The 23,762-nt window shown below is 42.4% G+C and overlaps 2 protein-coding genes across 2 annotated transcripts; one reads left to right on the top strand and one right to left on the bottom strand.

Moving 5' to 3' along the window:
* Positions 1–1,231: 1,231 nt before the first annotated feature.
* On the bottom strand, positions 1,232–18,640 carry LOC109406512 (zinc finger protein 585A). Its single transcript, XM_029863980.2, has 4 exons — positions 18,486–18,640; positions 17,097–18,428; positions 5,453–6,661; positions 1,232–1,811 (listed from the first exon to the last, which is right to left on the bottom strand). The coding sequence occupies exons 1-4, from the start codon at positions 18,612–18,614 to the stop codon at positions 1,338–1,340; spliced, it is 3,144 nt and encodes a 1,047-aa protein (XP_029719840.2). The 5' UTR covers positions 18,615–18,640; the 3' UTR covers positions 1,232–1,337.
* Positions 18,641–19,180: 540 nt separating this feature from the next.
* Positions 19,181–21,016, top strand: LOC109406526 (zinc finger protein 572). The gene is made up of 2 exons (XM_019679620.3): positions 19,181–19,492; positions 19,548–21,016. Exons 1-2 carry the CDS (start codon positions 19,310–19,312, stop codon positions 20,736–20,738), a joined length of 1,374 nt encoding a protein of 457 aa, XP_019535165.3. The 5' UTR covers positions 19,181–19,309; the 3' UTR covers positions 20,739–21,016.
* The last annotated feature ends 2,746 nt before the right edge of the window (positions 21,017–23,762 follow it).

Raw genomic sequence — 23,762 nt, 5'->3', positions numbered from 1 at the left:
AGAAAAAGTGCTACACCGGTGCAGCACGAAAATCAAAAACGAACACTTTCGGTGCAAAAGTGCTGCACCGGTGTAGCTCCACCGCAAAAACGAAAACGACATTAGAATGAGTGGCTGAGGATGATAAGAATAATATCCGGATTCAGCTGAAAGTAGGGAGAATCCGAAACAATCTGTGGCCGTGATACTATATGCTAGTGATTCCTTCTGAGAATTTTACGACTTCCTATGAATAATTCATAATTATTATTATAATTATTATTCCACGAGACCCTCCAGCTGTCCATGGGATTCCTATAGGATTTGTTCCTAGGTTTCTGCCAGGAATTGTTCCAGGGATTTCTCCTATAGTTGTTCATGGAATTTCTCCAGAACCATCCAACAAATTATTTTCCCTGGGATCTTCTCCAGGAGTTGTCTCTATTGGGTTCTTACAGCAGCCGTTCATTCTGGGATTGCTTCAAGAGTTCCTCCTGAGATTTCTCTAGCAGTTACTTCTAGAATTCTTCTAGGTGCTCTTCCTGTAATTCCCCCAGAAATTCCTTTTTGGATTCATCTACGAGTTCATTCTGACATTTCTACCAGAGTTCCTCCTGGGATTCCTCTAGGAGTTCCTACTGGGATTACTCCTGGGATTCCTTTTGGAGTTCATCCTGGCATTTCTCCTGGAATTCCTTCTGGGATTCTTCCAGGAGTTCCTCTTGAGATTCGTATTGGAGTTCCTTCTGGGATTATTCCAGAAGTTCCTCCTGAGATTATTCCAGAAGTTCCTTCAGGAGTTCATCCTGGGGTCCCTTTTGGGATTCCTCTGGGAGTCCCTCTTGGGTTCCTCCAGAAGTTCCGTCCTCAACTGAACATGATCCGTACTGCCCTTCTAAGCACATCTGTCCCATGTTGTTTTGTATTCTGGCCATGTTTTTTCTCAGTAACAGAGTCATTTGATGTTAATTTGATATTTTTTTTCCATTTTGAATCACAAATAAATATTCCAAGATAATGTTAAGCATCTTTCTGACATTGATTTTATGATAGAACTTAAGTTACAGCAGTGGGACAGTATGCGTAGAAAAACAACATGGTACAGATATGCTTAGAACGGCAGTATGTGACTCAAGCTTTTGTGAGCATTTACTCAGGTTTCCCAATTTTATTCATATGGATTGATTAAGATGTTCAAAAAGTAAATGCTGATACTTTTAGTTTTATCATAAATAAATAATTAACTTAAACATATTTTTCAATATTTTATTCGAGCTATATGTACATTTCTTATACATAAAAATGTATCGTGATGTCTGTGAATAAAAATATTCACTTACCGTACACACAATCCAAGCTTACTGCGAACAAACGTGTTTCTTCAACAGCGGCGCATCTTTGAAACCCTTTCCGCACTGCTCGCACGCAAACGGCCGCTCTCCGGTGTGCTTCCGCTCGTGTATGGTTAGCTGTCGTTTCCGCACGAACGACGTCGCACAGAACGAACACCGGTGCGGTCGTTCACCCGTGTGGCTAGCCATCTCGTGCCGGCGCCGATCGGTAATGCTGCCGTACCGCTTGCTGCAGCCCTCCGTTCGACACTGGAACGGCTTCTCGCCGGTGTGCGACCGCTCATGCTGGATCTGGGCTTCGCGCGTTTTCGACTTCCGGGCACAGAAGCTGCAACTGAATGTGGCCTCCGAGTGACGATGGCGGATGTGTCGCTTTAGGTTCTCACCTCGGGCAAACTTCTCGCCACAGTCGGGGCACTGGTGCTGCTTGGGCAGGTGGCACTTCATGTGCGAGTTCAGGATGGTTTTGGAGGTGAAGCGCTGCAAATGTAATGGGAACATTAGAACGACGAGTTCATAATGGAGACTTCCTTGGGCATAGAATATCTTCCTGTCTGACACACGATATAGGGTAGGTAATCAAAATTTGAACCAAATTGAGGCTTTCTGAAGCAGTGCAAATTTTAAGTGATTTTTTCTCCCACATGGAAATAATTTACTACGGCAAAATCGTATGTACATGAAAGCCACGGGTATAAGCTTTCTGTTAAATGGTAAAAAGTTTGTATTTGCACCGAATTTCATTGAAATATTTGATTTTTCATCAACAATGATTTTAATCTTAATTTGAACCATCGTAATCATAATTTGAACCAATTTTAATCTTAATTTGAACTACTGGCGGCAGCAGCTGGAGCAACTCCCAAAACAGCCAATTCCATGCTAAACAATGAAAAATCACATGAATCTGCTAATTCTCATACCTATTTTTCATTAAGCAGTGGAATCTCAACTCAGAATGTTCGAAATTCTTTAGGAATTTGGAAACTAAATTTGGATTTTTTCATCCCCCAAGAGTAAACAAAGCAACCACTAGCGCAATCTACAGGCCAACACTAGAAGCTCACCCCCGTTTACTAGTTCAAATTTAGATTACAAATGGTTCAACTTAAGATAACATTCTCCAAGTAAGAATCACTTAAATTTGATAATTTTATGACAAATAATGCGGAATATTATTCAGTTGGTCGATTCTATGATAAATAAGCTTTCATTTGACGTATTCACATATTGCGTGTGATACAATGCATGAGCTGTACGAGTGCACTGAAAATGTGCTTTCTCTGGGGGGAAATGGGTGAAATCGCAGTGATTTTTCAATTGCCTGTTTTCCATGACAAAAACGCTTTTTTCAATGCTTTTAAAGTCCATGTTATCAGGGGCCTGTAGCATAATGAAAAATTTACTAGTAATATTAGTCTTGTAGCTTGTAACTTATAATTTTCTGTTGCATAAAAATACTACAAGTACAAGTTACAAGTCCAATACTACAAGTCGGTTGGACTAATATTATTAGTAGAATTTACAAGTGTATGTTGCATAAACAAACTACAAGTATATAATATCAGCTATGACTTGTACTTTTGATTACAAGTCTCAAAGGTCTTGTAAAATAATTTACAAGTTAAATTTAAAGTATCGCAGAAGTCATATTTAGTTTTGAATATATTGATTTACCATTTTGATGAACTCAAAAGATATTATTTATCTAACATGTCAACCTTAATTCCAGTTTTCGACGATTAAATTTGGCAATATGTATTCGAAACTCATTGAAGAGAAGATTGCGTTGATGTACACTTTGTATCCAAAATATAATTTCTGCTGAGTCTCTCAAGTTCTCCAAAGTTTCTACAATACCCATCTTTGATTGATGGTTCTTGGTAAAGTTATGTATTATGGTCACTGCATAAGCACAGGTAAAGTTGCAGATGCGAATTAAATTTGAATCAATTGCTTGTATTGCGCATCATTAAGCTAATCAAGAGCTACAATATACTTACACTAACTCGAATCGAGTTACGACATATAAAAGTAGGTAAAAGCTCAATTTTTGCATCCCAGATCACTTCGGATTTTAACAAGAAGTATAATACATGTTGCTAAATCTTTATACATTGTTTTTCAACCAGTACTATTAAATCTTTGGGACATTTTACTAAAAATCTAGGTACTTGCAGTGCCATACTTTGTAAAAAAAATATTTCGTCAGAGCGGCCGAAAATTATCCAAACAGCACATGCTTTTTTCCATCTATCGTATAAAGAATGCAAAACTTCGGAATAAATGAAGTTATATATTTCCGGATGTTACGCGGAAAATGCAGAATATAAACAAACATCAACAGCCATTTCAAATTAATAGGGAACTGTCGGATGAATTTTGACAGGTAAATGAACCAAAACAACTTGTATTTTCATGGTCACTAATATTACAAGTGCTAATAATATTAGTGGAAAATTGAGCCTTTATGCAACACAAATTATTAGCACTTGTAATATTAGTACTTGTAACTTGTAACTTGTAGCTAATATTATTAGCCCGATTATGCTACAGGGCCCAGGTTATATTACGGAAAGCTGTTTACCATCTTTTTCGGGAAAATATTTGCCTGAAAAGTACGTCTTTTTAATGAATTTTGAAATGGTTCAAATTAAGATTACTGTTGGCGATGGCACCGGGGCGCAATCTTCCAATTGGCAGCACGATCGGGGTGTGGTGTTCCTCTTGCGGTGGGACTAGACCAAATACTTACTGAATCCAGCAGCACTCTTGTCCACAGCTATCGCGATGATGAATCGACGATGATCAGGATGACGAAACCCACAATCGTTTCACGGTACCGTTGCGAAGGGATACGGTATTACATTCCGTGCGTGCCAACCAACAGACTAGACAAAACGCGTTACTTTCGAACACCGATACTACTCACTCAGGGTAGGAGGTTCAAGAAGGAGAATAGTTAAAATCGAACGTCCAAATCGTGTGTGATAGGATTTAGGCCTTTCTAGACTCATGCCAACGTTACTCGCATTCGGAACCTTGGCTTACCAGAGTGAGAAAAAGTTTGACCGATCCAATGATTTAGACTTCCACGATTCTAAGTATCAACACTTTTGAAGGATTGAATTATCCAATCAAGTGATCAGAATAATTTAAGCTTCGCAAGTGCAAGTTCAGGATCAAAGGAATTTGAGTAGCAAAATACTTATCCGGGAGGTATCCAGTGTGGAGTCCAAAAACAAAACTGACTGTCGTCTTTATTGATCTTCCTCTTTTATAGCCGCAGGGCCTACCAAAAATTACACATGATCTTTCCTGAAAGGATGATGAAATAGCGGCTCTCGTTACGATCTACACATTTACACTTTCAGTACGTGTTTTAACATGAATATATGAGCGGCCAGATTTCTAGAATGATCTTTCGCGGGTACATGGTTTTTCGTGTTTTCACAGAAGAAATATTTTCTTCTCCGAAGAGAGAATTTTCCTGAATTTGAGCAATCTCTTTAGCTACATGATTTGATTGTATTTGTACAGAATTAGATCTACCATTCATATTTTGCACGATCCCGATGCTCAGCTGGCCTAATTTTCAAGATCAAGTTCAATGATGGATTTTGATTACATTTAGAATGCTGCCGATCTGCTAGGCTATTGGTATGGTTTCCATCGGGTGTCGCTTCAGATTGTTTATTTTATCATGCTGCTCAAAGTCAGTCGAGTCCCTCAGCCACATAGCTTTTGCTTCGTTATGCTGATAAACATTGCCGCTCTGCTCTACGTTTATAATCGCGGGCCCTATTATATTGTGGTAGGTCATGATTGTTCGAATTTGATTGGGGTTTTATGATTTGGCTCGCTTGGTTAGTTGTAGGAAATGGTTGGAAAGGAATTAGTTCCGAATTGTGTGGATTCAAATGTACTTCACGCTTCACGTTCGTAACAATTACAATTTGACTAGTTCAAAGTTTGATTTCTTACCCTACACATACAAAATGATCATTGGTAGAGGAAGCTCTCAGTTAACAGCTGTGAAAGTGCTCATAGAACACTAAGCAGAAAAACAGGTTTTGTCCTAGTGGGAAGGTTACACCAACATAAAGATATAAGATACTCACCTTATCGCACATATCGCAGGCATGCGGTCGCTCCCCAGTGTGCTTCATCTCGTGCACCGTCAAGGCCGCCTTGTTCGCCTTGGCCTCCCCGCAAACGGCACACACGAAACTCTTCGGCACTCGGTGGGCGAACTGATGCTGCTTGAGAATCGCACCGGTTCGAAACACCCGCCCGCAGCAATCGCACTGCCATCGTCGTCCGGTGGGTAGGATATCGTCTTCAGCTTCGGCCATGGCTTCGTTAGCTTCCCGCTCGGATTGGTGCCGTTGTTGCACGTGCGTCGAGAGCTGGGCAAAGTTCGGGAACGCAAAAGCGTTGCATTCGTCGAAGCAGCAGTACCGAACGGAACCCAGCCGGTTGGCGCGCACTTCGATGGGTTGAACTTCGATCGCCGGTAAGGATTCGTTGTGGATTTTGCTGTACAGATGTTTCAGCATTCGGGCATTGCTCTGGGTTTGGAAGTCGCACAACTTGCAGCAGTGCCTTATGGGGCAACCTTTCCTCGCCTGGTGGGTGGTCACTTCTCCGGCGTTGTTGAATCGCCTATCACAGATGTCACAAGCGTACTTCCGTTTGACGGTGTCTTTTTTCGGATCTCTTGGATGATCCTTCTGGGAATGTTCGCTCAGCGCCGATTCATCTTCAAAGTGAGCCCCACAGCCACAGCACTGGAAACCGGGCAGCTGGACCGTGTCGTACCGATCACTGACATCCTCCCGGATAAGGTTGAAGAACTTTGCATGCTGATCGTTGTAGAGCATGTGGTTTTTCAGTCGTGATTCGGATTCGATCACAAAATCACACAACCGACACTGGTAGAATTGCTTCTGCTCGCGAATACGTTTATGAACCACATAGATCATGGCAATGTCGAACTTTTTCAAACAGTACTCGCATCCGTAGCTTATCGACTTTTTCCCCGGATTGTTCTGTTCCAGTGTCAACGATTCCATCTGATGTTCCTTGGCGTGTTCGTCCAGTTCCTGGAGGGAATCGAAGAACTTCAGACAAGCGCAGCAACGCTCTTTAGTTATTTCTACAATGTTGTATCCATCGTACTCCGCCGCAATGCGTACGAAATTCCCCGGGATCAATGCCATCTGTTTGCGCTGGCGAGTGGACACGTATTTGCTACTGTCCTTAGGATGAACGATTTCGTCCTCGTCATCTTCGTCGGATTTGGGTTCCTCATCGTCATCGGTTGAAGCCTGGGGTGGGAAATAAAAGATAAGATTGTTACTGAATCTGCTGTTCAGGAATTATTTTTCTGGAAATAACTTGCTTTGCTTGGTGTGTAGGGCTGGTAGCGATCAGGTGGCAAAATAATAGTGACTTTAATGACCAAAATTAGCAAAAAAGTGACCAAATAGTGACTGAATAGTGACCTCAAAATCAACGGAAAATCGAGTTTATATGTTAAAATTTCGATCAATTAACGATTTCCCAAGGAAACCTTTGCATAAATTTTAACTTCCAGAGTTTGTGCCGATGAATACTTTATTATTTAATCCTTTTTTGTTTTAAAAAGTGTTCAATTTAGGAAGCCTTAACTTTGTTTACACTTTTCCACAACATTTTTAACAAGGAAATGAAAAAAAAGACAATTACACCTGTACGATTAAAACGGTGATTACGGACGGTAATTCTTTTGATTTATTCGAGCAACAAAAAACGCGTCTGGTCGTTTGCGAACTACACTCAAATCTGTTTTTATTTATTTTTGGAAAATGACATTTAGCAATTTAGAACTTATTTTGAAAAGGGCGAACATCCTCCCCCGGCGCTGGCCCTACTGTTCATCCTCCAAGTTGGCTAACTGCTGTTCCGTTGGTAGCGGACAAATCTTGGCAATGCTTCGCTTGATGACTCCTCCAGTGGTCCGAACTTCCGCAACTCTCACCAGACCATCGCTTCCAGGAATGAGACCGACGATGCGTCCCATAGCCCATTTCAGAGGCGGCAAATTATCCTCCTTGATAATGACCAACTGACCTACGGCCAAATTCGGTGTCAGACGTCGATTCTTCATCCGTTGCTGCAACGTGTTGAGATATTCTTTGGAGAACCGTTTCCAAAAAACCTGTTGACGTTGTTTAATGTCCTGATACATCGATAGACGGTTCGTTGGAATATTGCTGTAATCGGGTTCTGCTGGAGCGATCATGCTTTCACCTATAATAAAGTGTGCAGGAGTAAGAGGTAGCAAATCGTTCGGGTCATTGGAAATGGGCGTGAGTGGCCTGGAATTAAGGCAAGCTTCAATTTTACACAGCAGAGTGCTATAACCTTCATAGGTATACGCCGTATCTCCCATGGATCTCTGAATATACAGCTTAACCTGTTTGACACATGCTTCCCAAATGCCCCCAAAACTTGGGGCACGTGGGGGAATAAAGTGCCATTGCACTCTATATTCATTCAAACGACGTTTGATGGAGTCCACGTCGTCAGCCAGGTTGCTGTACAGCTGCTCCATCTCATTTTTGGCCCCAACGAAATTAGTGCCATTGTCACAATATATGTTTTGGCAATTCCCACGACGACTCAGAAATCGATCCAAGGCCATCAAGAACCCGTCTGTAGACAAACTGGTCACAATTTCTAGATGCACCGCCTTTACACTCATGCAGACAAACACGCAAATCCATGCCTTCGTTATGTTGTGCTTGCGTTGAAGAGGGTTCTTCAATTTTATTGGACCGCAAAAATCGACTCCCGTGTTGAGAAAGGCTCGAGTCGGCGTTACCCGAACGGATGGCATGCTTCCCATAAGCTGCTGAATTCCTCGTGGATTGGCCTTGAAGCACGGCAAGCAGCTACGTACAACATTATGCACTACACGTTGTCCACAAACTGGCCAATATTTCCGACGAACTGCATACAGCAAAGCCTTTTCGGGTAGATGACCTTTCATGTGCTCGTTCATGACAATCATCCTTGTAAGTTGGTGGTGTTGTGGTAGGATGATTGGGTGTTTTTGGAACTGACTCAAGGAAGCGTTGTTCAACCTACCTCCAACTACAATCAATCCATCACTTAACGTAGGGTTTAGCGATGACAAACGGCTTCCAGCAGGTACACATTTTCCAGATCTCAGTAGCCTCAATTCCGTTCCAAAGGCTTCAGTTTGACACAATTTAACGAGAGTTGCAAGAGCACTATCCATTTCTGCAACCGACAGTGACGACTGTTTGGATACCAACCGCTTTCTAGCTGCGTTCACGAAGCGAAGACACCAACCAACCACGGACACTAAACGGGGCAGGCTGGAAAATCTTCCGAACAATTCAGAAGGCTCATCAACAGCTGTGAGTGCACACACCTTTTCGTTGGATGATACGATGCTGGCTGTTATCTGGTACTGTCTCGGCCATTGGTCCAATGGCTCTGCCAGCCAGGGTGGACCATTCCACCATAACTGGTTTGACTGCAACTGATGTGGTTGACAACCTCTGGATAGCACGTCAGCTGGATTTTCTGTTCCACTTATGTGTTTCCACGATGCTACTGATGTAGTGTTTTGAATCTTGCTTACACGATTGGAAACAAAAACGTTCCAACGATTATCATCACTACAAATGCGAGCTAGATTGATAGCCGAATCAGTCCACAATGAAACAGAGTCAAACACTATCTCCAAGGCTTGCACGACCTTCACAGTCATTTCGGCTAGTAGAGCTGCCCCACACAATTCAAGTTCAACGGACGTTCTTTTTTTCAAATTCGTTCCCTTCTTTCCTGTAGGTGCGATTCTCGAACGAGCATGGAGTATTTGTACACGGATTCCTCCATGCATGTCTTCACTTCTTACGTATAGTACCGCGCCATATGCGATACCGGATGCATCACAAAATCCGTGCAATTGGATGTTGCATGGAGAATCCAGTATGATGTGACGAGGAATCTGCAGCGCATTGACTGAAGAGAGCTCCGACACGAATGCAACCCAAGGTGCTGCTAAATCCGACGATACAGTTTCGTCCCACTCATAACCATCGGTCCAAACACGTTGCAGAAAACGCTTAGCAGACGTTAATATAGGAGATATGAATCCTAGAGGATCATATACGGTTGCAATACACTGAAGCATGTGGCGTTTTGTTACCGATTCGTTGATAAACTTGTCGATGCATATGTTGTACAGAATCGAATCACTTTCAGGGTCCCAGTATATACCAAGGGTCTTCACAGCGCGCCGCTCATTTGGTGGTTCCCTGTCTGCTTCGTCAATTCCGCTTAATACTTCATTCGAGTTGGATGACCACTTATGCAACTCAAACTTGGCTGCATCCAAGGTCTTTACTATTTCATCCCTTTTGCGAATCAACAATTCCTCCGAGTTAGCTCCAGTTACCACATCGTCTACGTAGGTGTCATGAATAATGATTTCTCTGGCCAGCGGAAACTCTACCTCTTGATCGTCAGCTAATTCCCTCAAACACCTGGTGGCCAGAAACGACGCAGACGCAGTTCCATAGGTGACGGTTTGTAATCTGTAGTACTTCAGTTCATCCATGGGAGATTCTCGCCACAAAACGATTTGCAGATTGGCAGAGTTATGGTCGACGAGGATTTGCCGATACATTTTTTTAATGTCGGCAACAAAAACGTATCGATGCATTGTGAATCTAATCAAAATCGATTGGATATCGTTTTGAACGTTGGGGCCGATCAGAAGGATATCATTCAAAGACTTGCCGGTAGTAGTTTTGGCCGAGGCGTTGAAGACAACACGCAATTTAGTTGAAGAACTCGACATTTTCAACACGGCATGATGTGGGATAAAATAGGATGTAGCTGGAAGGCAGTTTTCGGAAATTTCTTGCATGTGTCCCAAAGTTTGATACTCACGCATAAAATCAATGTACATCGAACGCAGCAATTGATCCCGGCTTAGTCTAGCCTCCAGCTTCAAAAACATACTCATGGCGTAGCATTTTGAATCTCCCAAAACATTCGGATTTTCTTTAAACGGAAGCTGCACCATAAAACGCCCATCACTGTCACGAACGGTATTTTTCACGAAATGTGATTCGCACTCCAACTCTTCGTCAATCTGTGATGCAGCACTGTCATGTTCTTCGAGTCTCCATAACATTTCCACGTTAGCGTCCTCATAGATTTCCTGTGTTTGTAGATGGCAGAGTGGACCGCTACGTTGTGGCGGTGAGTTGTTCATTTTTCCTGACACGACGAAGCCAAACTGAGTGTTTTGCAGCGCAGGTAGGTTACGACGAACGATTGGCTCCCCAACAAGAATTTCGTGGAATACTTCGGCTCCAAGCAGGACGTCAATTCTGGCCGGCTTATAGAAGCTTGGATCCGCTACTGCTATTCCCGTTGGTAAGTCCAAGTCGGAAGGATTGTATTTTCTCGCTGGTATGATTCCGGTTATTTCGTCGATGACCACAAACTCCAGTTGCACGGTGAAATCGGTGAACCTAGACTTGACTGTACCTTGGACACTCATCGTAGTCTTACAACTTGTGCCTCCGATACCGCGAATGGCCAATCGCTTTCCGTTTGACTGCAGTCGAAGTGTGCGGACCAGATTACTGCTAATAAAACTGGTTTGGGATCCGGAATCAAGCATAGCACGGCACGGAATATAATCTCCTTGGCGATCAGCAATCAAAACTACCGCTGTTGCTAGGAGGATTTGAGTTGGTGGAACCGATGGCGATCCACAAGAGTTCAAAGCAACGGTATCATCTTGATGTTCAATGTGTAGCATGGTGTTATGTTTAGCACCACATTTTTGGCAGCAACGAGCTTGACAAACATTAGCCATGTGGTTTGATCTCATACAGTTGAAGCACAAGCCGAGGGTTCGCAACGTATCGATACGTTCTGATGGATGCTTTTCCGTGAACTTCGGGCACATGAATAATGGATGCGGCGTTGAGCATTCTAGCAGGCAAGGTGCCTGTGTGCTGGGATGAGCTAACATTGGCCGTGGTGTTGCTCGGATGGCTGGCTTCATTCCCGTGCTGATGCTGAGCTGACTCAGTCGGTTGACCTCACGAGCTTCTAGTGTTTGACAGCGCCTCTCCAAAAAACTGTTAAAGTTATTTAGTGACGGCAGTTCTGTCGGATTTGTGTCATTTTCCCACTCTTTGTACGTGAAAGGGTCCAATTTTTGGGATATCAGTATGACGATAATTTTGTCCCAAGCCTGCGTAGGAATGCCAAGTTGGTTGATGACAGCCACATGTTTGTTCAGGTCCGTATGAAGCTTACGTAGATCCTTGCCGGATTCCTTCGAGAGAATCGGTAGGTTGAATAGACCTCTGACGTATTTCTCCATTAGAACTCTCTTATTTTGATACCGATTCCGCAGTAAGTCCCACGCAATGTTGTAGTTGCCCGATGTAGTCTCCAGCGTATTGACTATCTCCAATGCCGGTCCTCTCAGTGACGATTTCAAATAATGGAACTTTTGGATTTCCGAAAGCCCACGGTTGTCATGTATCATAGCTGTGAACGAGTCACTGAATGGGAGCCACTGCATCACATCTCCGTCGAATACTGGCAACTGGATAGGCGGAAGTTTGAACACATTTTGATCAGCTACCGCCGACGGGGCATCAGGCAACGATTGACTATCCTCAGTCCTGCGAAGAAAATCGACAATTCTTGCTTTCGTTGTAAACAGCATAGTTTCAAACTGCTCAGCTTTCTCCTCAACATCTTGCAATTCTTCTTCTGTTTCGGCTTGGGCGATGATGGAATCCTGAACGGCATTGAATTTGCTGTAGATGCTCTGCAGGGTTTCCAATCTAATCTCCAGCTCCGACGTGGAAGTTGTTTCTGGGTTGAAGCGGTCCACGTAGGTATATATTCGTTGCATGCTGGACAGGATCAATCCTCGACTTTTCATATGCCGCATAGGATAAACAGAGCTAGCACCGAACGCAGTTTTTGGAGTATTGGTCTCATCCCTCGGCGGATGTTTTTCCCAAGTACGAGGCGGCGGCGGTGGCGGGGTTTGGGCGACGGTGAATTGATGTTTTGGCGGCGGCGCCTGGCTTCGCGACGGCGAATGTGGTGTACGTCCGGCGGCAGACATACAGTAGACGTTCGCTCGGTGCAAACGGTTTAACTGCAATGCTTTTTAAGTGCAAATCCGTTAAGTGCAACAATTTTGCAGTTATCGCACCGCTATCCGTCAAAATCAAATGTCAACAGCGATGCGATGTTTTTCGCATGCACTTTTGTTGCAGTACGATGTTTTCTGAATGCACATTGGCTGCATTCGGCAGCGACTGACAGTTCTTTGACGTCTGTCAGTTGTTGCAGTTATCGAATTTCATTCGGTAAGTGGAACGTAAACATGTTGCAGATATCGAACGTCTACTGTACTCGAAACGTTAGACCATAACCTCAACTCGGTGTTGAAATTACGCACGGGAAACGATGAAAATAATCACGAATTACGAAAAACGACGGTAGGAAAGACGGCTTTCCATTCCAAGCACTGTCCAATCCGGCCGATAGGACCAAATGTACGATTAAAACGGTGATTACGGACGGTAATTCTTTTGATTTATTCGAGCAACAAAAAACGCGTCTGGTCGTTTGCGAACTACACTCAAATCTGTTTTTATTTATTTTTGGAAAATGACATTTAGCAATTTAGAACTTATTTTGAAAAGGGCGAACAACACCGTCTTTGACCTTGCGGCCTCTACAGACTGAACAATACTAACATTTGACAACGAACAACACAGCACCCAGTGGCCCAGTGGAGAATTTTTCGTCCGACGAAAAGTATTCCCCGACTGGAGCGGGAATCGAACCCACACTCCGAGGCTTACGAGACGCCTAAACGACTGACGCCGTTAACCGCTCGGCCACGAAGCCCACATAATAATAATGCATTAGCATTAGCATTGAGCGAGTCGCACAAATTCATAGATGGTACAGTCCTAAACCGCTGTTATGAGGGTTGCCTTCTTCCCGTTCGAACCAAAGCACAAAGATTTGGGACTAATCTCTGACTCTTAGACAAGACTGACGCAATCCTCCAATGGTCGAGCACTGTCCTGGCCACGTCCTTGCGACTGCTAAGGGATGAGAAAGGATGGTTAGTTTTGGACACTTATGAAAAATGTAGACAGCTCTACGATCTCTCAGGTCTAGGCGTCACGGGAATTCGGGTTTTGTTAGTGAAAGGGTAAACTCCAAAGGATACGCTTGGTCAACGTTCAGGCACACCATTGTTAGACTGCTTCGAATCAGTTGTCTGCCCAATTCATCCTGGTTTCCTCGTCATCTTGATGGCATTTGGTTGAATTACTAGATTCTTCGGTTGTTAATCCGAAATATAAAATAATATCAACATCGTACGTCAAATAAGCTACATATTAGTGATACGCTCGCCACAGTTACATATTTTTTCAATATTATTAATATCATACGACACTGCTGACAAAAAATGTTAACCCTCTCTTACCCATGGTAGCACAGGTGATCCACTACTTTGCACTGTTCATTTAACTCTAAAACAAAAACGAGCAGAGAATTTTTGACCAAATCTGGCATAATAGTTCATCAAACATATACAAACATCTGACGAAAAAATGGGAATGATCTAACTTATCCTGTATTTGTATGAACAGTGCAAAGTAGTGGATTACCTGTGCTACCATGGGAAAGAGAGGGTTAATTAACAGTACATTGAAACAAAAATACTACATAAACACAATAAAAGTGCATCAAACTTTGATCTTAGAATATTAGGGAAATAGGGAAGTGGAACAATCTCGGCAGGGGTCCCAGTTAGGGCACTTTTCTGCTATAACGCAGCCAATTTTGAACCAACTGACACATTTTTTAAACGTGGTGAGATACGCACAGTACGTAGCCGTGTACGAAATTGCAAGTCAATTGATTTGGAATTGACTGAGTTATAGCAGAAAGTGCCCAAAATACCGGCCACTGTCCAAGTAGTTCGCTACCCTACGGTAAATATCGAGATCAAAATTTGATTTGGTAGATCTTACACCGCAACGCACCATTCTAAGGTGATCTACTCACGTTACGGTAATACAACGAAATAATAATGCATACTATAAGTAGGACGTGCTTCTGGAGCCGTCCTGCTGATACTGATTAATATATTATTCAGTAATCGAATACTAGTCGAGCGACCGAAACTTTGAAAACCCTGTTATTTTCAAGAAATTTTATTTTATATCGAAATATCATTAATTGGCACAATGCAAAGCGCATTCCTTGTATTCTTAATGATTTTCCAGGTTCTTCTTTGGTTGCAGCACATTATTTTTCAATGAGAAAAAAATAAATCCGTTAATAGTTTTATATTACTGTGGGCGAATTCCAATGCACACGTTCCTTACAACAAATTGTCGTCCATTGCCCACAAGCACGAAAATTTCATTTTCTTCGAAGAACAAATACAAAAATTATAGATTCCCGAGACAAATATAAATACGGCCACAACTTTCTGAAGGTTTGACCAAATCAAATGAAATTTCCAAACAATATTCCTACATACCGTGCGAGCACCATATTATAGACAGCTCCATATTCTGAACAGTCGGCTAACGCAAAATAGATTTTCCTTTTATGAAGCATATATTGAATCGAGAGTTGAGGTGTTAATTTTATTAAGCCCCTCTATTATCCAATCGTTACAAAACATATCGTTTTTGACTGAACTGCGAATGTAGAGAAAGTGTTTGTACATAGTAAGTAACACTATGTGTTCAGAATTAGGACCACGGCTTCTTATGGTGTCCATAATTAGGAACACGTGGTCCACAAACAAAAATATGTCTAGATCAGAGACTGGAAGTTATTATGAGATTTAATTTATTTTATACATTTAGCTAGACAACAAACACACTTGATGGTAATGTGAAGCATTATCTCTAGCAACAAGAACTTCCATTTATTTTAATGTTTGTTGTTAGATTCCCTTAACCGTTCAGAATATGGGTACCGCACGGTACATAGGTAATTTTACAAAATTGTTTCATTGCCATCTGTTTAGTATTTCTGTCTCTAAGAAATATACTTTTTCCTAATTCTTTGTTTGTAAAAGATTCCCAAAATCTAATTTTCTCGAGTCTATACTTCTTAGATTCCGCAGAAATTTGTGTGGTATCATCTGCATACGATAGTCTTCAATGCAATGAAAAAAAAAAAATCAAAAGCAATGAAAAAAATAGTTGTAAAGTTGTTTAATTGTCTATCAATAGTTTTCTAATTGAACAAGCAGATAGCATTTGCGTTTGTCTCGAGTTCGCCGAAAATCGATTGTACTTTAGAGGTAAGTAGAGGGTGAAAATAAACTGTGAAGAATATTGAAAATTTTCAAACTGCACTCCTGCAAAACTTTCTCAGAAATGATTTAGAGAAACCAAAGAGAAACTGGATTTCTGAAAAAAAAAAAACTGTTCAATCAATTTCTCGAAGACGCAGTTGAAAAACTGATCTATGTACAAAAAAATGATGTTACTATAGTGTACTATATTATAGTACCTCCAATAGTTTCATCAGATATTCATCTCGCATTTGTAACAGAAATAGTTCTGCAATCTACTGAAAAAAATACCAACAATCTATTCTTTACCTATTATAAAAGTTCTTGAGCTACAAATTTCCGATTGATCCTAGTCAATGCACTACACACGTGCATGGGTATGTGTTATCGTACTCCGATCCGCTAAAATCAATCCAAATATCTAATTCTTAATAGTTTGAAATAACGCGTAGATATGGGGTGATATAGTTAAACTGAAATTTTAAATGAAAATACTTAAGGAATATTGCAATGTTGTTATAGAAAAAGTATAATATTTCAGAAATTCATTAAATGCGAGAAAATTGTAGGTACAGTTATGTTTGATCCAAACCGAGCTGCTCCCAACGTGATGAAGGTTAATAAAGACAACAATAATAATAGTACGATAAGCGGCGCAGCTCAGTCTATCGTCCAGTGTAGTGCATGTCGATGATAATTGCACTAGTGTCTCAGTGTCCAAAAATTGTTAAATTAATGTTCAAAATTGTATATAAGAAGCTCCCCCCCACAAACTCGGCAAATTTCAATGTAACGAGGAACGGTTGACAGCTATGCCCTTGAAAAAGGCCCAATAAAAGAGCTGAAACGTCGGGAAAAGCAAAACGAGCCGGTTTGAAAAGTCCAAGACTGAGAAAGCCATTTTTTTAGGAATAACAATATTACCAGTCGTACTAATCCAGCATTTAAAAATCAGGTTTCTGAGGAAATTTTGTCCATCAATTTTGACAATAAATGTTTTTCAATGTAGTCAGATTAACGAAAATAGTGACTTTAGTGACCAATTTACTGAAAGTGACTTTAGTGACTTTTTCAAGCAAATAGTGACTTTTTAGTGACCGACTCGATAATAGTAACCGAATCGCTACCAGGCCTGCACCACAGACTCATTTGATTTTGTTGGGCAACGTTTCGTAAAGCGATTATCGTTTCAATGCGTTACCAGAAAAAAAAAATCAATTGGTTCTGTTGGGCACTTTTTTAGTTTGCCGCAAGTAAAGTTGACGAATGTGCATGAAATTATACGTATTTTTAATGCACATTCTGGATCTATCTGGAGTCTAGTTGATAATATTCAAATTATTTCTACTCACAATATCTTGATCGTCTTCAGTCAGTGCTTCCTCTATGAATTCAATCCCTTGAACGCTGTAGGCATCACTTTTGCACTCTTCCTCCACTATGTGGTCGTATTCATCAACTTCCATATCTTCTTCTATTACAGGCTTAATATCCTCGAAATCATCCTTCTCGGCGACCATTTTATGGCAATCCACCATATGCTTTTGTATGGCGCTCCTCCCTTCGAAAATGCCTTCACAAACCCGGCAAACCATCCGTCGTTTGGTGGGCTTATTTCGGTGGAACGTTAGCGATGCTTTTTTGGAAAATCTCTCATAGCATATACTGCATTCAAACGGATTTTGTTCGTCTTGCGGTTTTCGCTTAGGTAGATGGTGTTCCTTTGAATGAGCCTCAAATTCCTCTCTATGTTCGAATAATCTTTCACAACCGCAGCATTGAAGCCAGAGAAATTCTATCAAGTCGTAGTCCTCATCCGTCACCAGCAATCGGTACTGATCTTCACTGAAATCCACCAATGTTCTAGCCAGACCGCGATTGCTTTTCGTGTCCTCGTCGATCGTCTCCTCGTTGCCTTCTTGAGTCAATTCTTCGACGATTGAGTGAACTGTTTCCAGATGGTAAACCAAATGCTCCCGATTCTCCAACAGTAAGCCGCATTCGTGGCAATGATACAGTTCTAAACCGATACGGTTTTGGTGAAACGAAAGAGCATCCAAGTTTAAAAATTGATCGTAACAAACTGGACATTCCTTGTTCTCCGTCTCTCGATAGCGTTTCGTTTCAGATTGATGAACAGTCAAGCCATGTAGCATCAGATCCTCTCTATCTTCAAATCGCTCCGCACAACCACAGCAAATCGCTGCAGTAAACCTGACATAATCGAAATACTCACTTTCCAGCAACACTTCGTAATCGTTCTCATCGTAGTCATGCAAATATGACAATGCCTGATTTGTGACACCAACGTTCTCCTCTGGAGCCAGAATATCTATCAGCTCTTGTGCAGCTGCCAGTTTGTTACCCTCTCGTTCCTCCGCTACTCCTCCTAATGATTCTTCTTCTGTCTCCTCTACTATGATATCTAGATCCACTTTTTCAGCTGATTCCATATCACCTGGCATTGAGACTTCCTGAACAGCTTCCTCTCGTCCCGGTTGCTCATCCAAGGCTACGATTTCCAACTTTACCGTGTCATCGTTACGTTTTCTTTCTCCTGGACCAAGTTCTTCTCTCAGCAGTCGGTCCGATTCGATGCACTGCTGGCGAAGTTGGTGCGCGTTCCGCAGCCGTTCCAGGCACTGGAGGCAAATGTTTTGCGGGAGATGTTTGTCCTGCATCACCTGCAGGAAAATTACGCACATTAATTCAGTCGTAGTTTCAATTTACAACGTTTATACCTGTATCCCGGTGAGTTCCTCCACCATCCGAGCGATGGTGATGTGGTCCTGGATCAGCCGAACCGAGATCAGGTCGTCATTGTCCGGTGCACGACAAATGCGGCACACTTTTGGCCGGTGTGAATTCATGTCCTGTAGCTTTCCAATAAACACCTATAATCTAGGGGCAAGACACTGTGCAAACGAGAGCAACTCTGAGTATTTCTGAGTAACTCTTTTTGTCGATGATCGACGAAATTTATTGAAAGACATCCCCAAAACCGAAATTTTCATTCAGCACACGCAACACTTTGCAGTTTGACATTGATGCCAGATCACACTTTGGCATAAATGGGAGAAATTCTGAGGAACTGTGAAGAATTCTGAACAACACCTCGAACACAGATTTGCTCTCGTTAGATCTGTCCTGCCCCTAGCCTATAATCACTTTCACAACACTGAATTATAGTTCTGATGTTTTAGCAATAAATATTAATATTTCTATCAAAATAAGTGTAATAGCAGAGAAAATAACAACGAGAACAGTGTTTTTCAAGAAATATTGTTGTGTTTGATGGCAGTTATTTATAAAAGTTTGTTGATTTTTTAGGACAAAGTCAATAAAGCAAAAGTCACGTAAAGATTGAAACTGGTCGACTAGCTTGTCACCGAAAAATAACTGATCACCCCTATTTGAACAGCACCTCGTCATAAATAATCAACAAAATAACTGTCAATCGGCAGCCATATCTGTTGTGAAACCATCGCGCAGAGATCGTATTAATTTTTTCCGAGTTTTACTTCCTAATATTAGCAAAAAAGCGACCGTAAAAGAGGTCAATGTAATGTCCTTTCAAAGTAGCGGCAACAGTGCCGTATGCCGAGTTTGCCGGCGTGACAAAAATGGTTCCGCTCCTTTCGTTTCGTTGTTCCTAGAAGACGATCACCATCAAGATGATACCGGTAGCAGTAGAGGGGGAGCAAAGGCAACGCTGGCTTCCATGCTGGAGTTCGTAGGAAGTGTCTCGGTAAGTGGGAATTGGCCATTCGTTCCCGGGAATGCAACTAGATTTTATTCCGCAGGTTTTGCCCGAGGAAGTCGGCATGCCGCAGGAGATTTGCGTCCCTTGCGTGAGTCAACTAAAGGCAGCTTACAGCTTCCGCAAGTTGTGCCTGGAATCGGACGAATTGCTCAGGAAGAGGAGCAAGCGTGGACTCATTGTAGACGTAGATGAGTCTCAGCAACAACCATCGCCAACAAGCAGCGGTAGAACCAACAACAGTCTGGTCTATCTGCAGAACTATGATCCCTCCTTTTATGAACTGACCCTGGATCGATATTACTACATGGAGTTGACTTTCCTTGCGCTCCGTTGCTGCGGATGTCGTCAAGCTTTCGTATCGTCGAAAGATCTCGAGACACACTCCAACCAAGTGCATAAGAAAAATCAATTGGTTAGAGCTCCGCACCAGTGCCCGATTTGCTATTCCCATTTCCCGTACGAGGATGCTCTGCGTTATCATCACCAGGCATTGCAAAGTAACGTGTTCTGCTGCCGAGAGTGCTATCTTGTGTTCGAGAAGAAGCATACCCTATTCGGCCACCTACGATCGGAGCATGGTCGAGCAGAGTACGAGTTGGAGCGGGACATGTACGAGGAAGAACACCAACCAATGGAACACAGCATCTTCGACCCGGATCCAGAGCCTACTCTTCTTGTCAGCAATGTTCAATCCCTAGCCGACCCAAATGCCGATCCGTACAGCATGGGCTACTGCGAGATAACATCTGATCTGAAACTCAGCGATCTACGGCCTACTCAGTATCGACTAGCGGAAACGACCGAAGGATTCAGTATTATTGAGTTCACGTGGCACCGGTGCTGCGCTTGCAATCACATGTTCCGAACTCAAGCGGACTTGGATGTTCACTGTACGGAGGAGCACCGGCTCCGCTACAATCAAAACAGCACGATAAATGTCCAAAGCAAGCCGTTTCTGTGCGAGTTCTGCTGGCGTCGGTTCAAGAAGAAGAGTCTGCTCGCACTTCATCAGAAGTTCAACAGGAAAAAGACCTACTCCTGTAATAGGTGCTTGCACATTTTCTTCGGCGGCCCAGCCTACGAGAAGCATTTGCCCATGTGCGGAGTCAATCCGGTGCAGTTGACTTCAGTGGACGAAACGACCGCCGCCGCCGTCTACGTTGGCCATCCGATGATGAAGGAGGAGCCGGAGGAGGATCCGGATGATGATGTTTATATTTTAAACGATTGATGCGATTGAAATGCAATTATTACCTAGTTGTAGAGTAATAAATCTCCGCACATTATCTTATCTCCTACTAAAGAACTGCGTTTTTTTTACGTCATACTACTATGTAGGGCTGTTTGCAGATCATATGAAATTTCTCAGCCTATTTCCCATGCAGGGATGGGAACACTCACTTGCTATTTTCTCATCTCAGAAGCATGCTATCAAAAAACAGTGTATGGAGCACTTTTACCTTTCCCGGGTAGAGGTGAATGGCAAACGAAAAACTAAATAATAACAAATTTTATTATCACAATTAATTTTGACATTCATGAGTTCTTTATGAAAATCTTAAAATAACATGTAAATATGTAGCATAATATGATATCATATCAAAATATGCCATTTGATTGTCATTTAGTAAGTGATTTGAAAATTAGTAGAATAACAACTGAATGTCTTATTTTGCTATCATAACTAATTTTGTAATTGATGAGATATTGTTGATCTCTTGCGAGTTAAATGAAACATCGCCGTTGAAAACAAATGACAAAGATTCAAATTTGGTTGGATAAATGGAAATACAACTTGACATTTGTTTACAATTACTTTCCATCCGAAAAACTTGGAGTAAATAACTAAATTTACCCTTTTTCTGGATGCCAAGAGATTAACTCATTGTGTTATTGTTCTGTTCTCAATAACTCAATGATGGTAAATTTTGCAATTCCCAATCTATGTAGAGAGCAGAGAGAAAGTATATAGAAAGAAACAAAGTAAGAGGAAAGGGACGGGCCAGGGATTGAACCCAGGACCTTCTGCATATAAATCAGAAGCAGCAGTCACTAGACCACCAAGCCCGTCAAAAAATCCTTAACAATTAGTGGACGTTTCAAAGAAAAATTTCAAATTTTCTACCGAAGAAATCCCACCAATTAGCTGAATCCTTCCAAGTTATGGAATGGAATAGTTATGGAATATAGATTTTTCCAGAATAATTCTTTTGGGTGAATGCAAGAAATCGATTTGACAACTCCACCGAAAATTTCTTTTAATAAGAATTGACATCCAAACACTCTAAAAACATCCAGAGAGTTCAATACATAGTTCCACAGACAATCTAACGATCTAACCGTTAAATTGCTAACACAGTTTTGGAACTGGACTTGGATGTCTGCTTATCTGTGCTAATGGTGTAGTAATGTTGAGATTTCGATGAAAATCCAATGGAAAAATGGAAATCACGATAGAATTTCTGCCGAAGTTTTTCACTGCTGGGGTACCTCCCGGGATTTTTTCAGAGGCACAGACAAACAGACGTATCACTTGGAACAAATTGCGATAAAAATCATCGTTACGAAAGCATAATCGCCCAATGCTAACCAAGCTGTGTTACGCAAACCACTCAGTAGATGGCGGTAGTGAACAAACGTCAAACAGGAGTAAAAACGATGCGGGCGCCGTGACCGAGCGATTTGCGAATTACAAAATATTTGAACTAACCGTTAAAAAGGGTAATGATGAGAAGTGACTAGAGTGAGACGTCTGTTTGTCTGTGTCAGAGGGTTTCTCAAGTTTCTCGCTGTATCCCTCCCGGAGATGGTTTCGAGACTTATCCAAAGTTGCTCCAGGAATTTCTCTAAATGGTTTTCCGGGATAGCTGTCCAACAGTTCCTTTCAGGATTTTTGCGAGGTTCTTGCAGAAGTTTATCCAGGGATTTCTTCTAGAGAGTTTTTCGATGTTTTTCTTCGATATCCACGCATGATTTCGCTCGCAGTTTCTCTCAGGATTTCTCTTAGATGTTTTTGGGGTTCTTTCTTGAGTTTTCTTAATGTTCCTAGCCGGAATTACTCCCAGTTTTTCTTTCTCTCTCGATTTCCAATAAATCTTTGAGGGCTTTCTCGCTACAATTCACCGGGATTCCTTCCGCTATTTCTCCGAAATTTTTCTCAATGAATTTTCATTTACATTTAATTTTGCATCATTGCCACACCACAATAAGTGCGTAAGTCAAATCAAAGCCGAAGATTAAGGAGGGGTAATGGTCGGCCCCCAAAACTCTCCGTCATCAACAATGTACGGTACCGGCGACCGCCACGGTACAACCTAGAGCGACTGAAGCAATCGGATGTCGCCTCAGCATACGCGCAGAATCTCGAAGCCGCGTTGCCAGACGAGGGCAAGCTCGATGAGGCCCTTCTAGAGGACTGCTGGAGTACAGTGAAAGCAGCCATCAACGACGCAGCAGAGAGCACCATCGGGTACGTGGAACGGAATCGACGGAACGAATGGTTCGACGAAGAGTGCAGAACGGTTTTGGAGGAGAAGAACGCAGCGAGGGCGGTAATGCCCGCAGCAAGGGACACGACAGAACGTGGAACGTTACAAACAGAACCGGAAACAGCAGACCCGCCTCTTTCGGGAGAAAAAGAGCCGCCTGGAAGAAGCGTAGTGTGAAGAAATGGAACTGCTGTGCCGTTCCCAAGAAACACGGAAGTTCTATCAGAAGCTCAACGCTTCCCGCAACGGCTTCGTGCCGCGAGCCGAAATATGCAGGGATAAAGACAGAGGCTTTTTGACGGACGGACGTGAGGTGATCGAAAGGTGGACGCAGCACTTCGATCAGTACCTGAACGGCGTGGAGAACGTAGGCACGGGAGCCCACGGCAACGGAAGAAACGACGACGCCAGTGCAGCGGAGGACGGAAAAGAACCACTCCCACGCTGAGGGAAGTTAAGGATGCCATTCACCAGCTCAAAACCAACAAAGCAGCTGGTAAGGATGCTATTCGCAGCTGAACTCATCATGATGGGCCCAGAAAAGTTGGCCACCTGTCTGCATCGGCTGATAGTCAGGATCTGGGAAACCGAACAGCTACCGGAGGAGTGGAAGGAAGGGGTAATCTGCCCCATTCACAAGAAAGGCGACCATTTGGAATGTGAGAACTTCAGGGCGATCACTATTTTGAATGCTGCCTACAAAGTGCTATCCCAGATCATCTTCCGTCGTCTGTCACCTAAAACGAATGAGTTCGTGGGAAGTTATC

The sequence above is a fragment of the Aedes albopictus genome, chromosome 2 (genome assembly GCF_035046485.1).
Source record: "Aedes albopictus strain Foshan chromosome 2, AalbF5, whole genome shotgun sequence".
NCBI lineage: Eukaryota > Metazoa > Arthropoda > Insecta > Diptera > Culicidae > Aedes > Aedes albopictus.
This window is presented reverse-complemented; position numbering and strand designations above follow the sequence as displayed.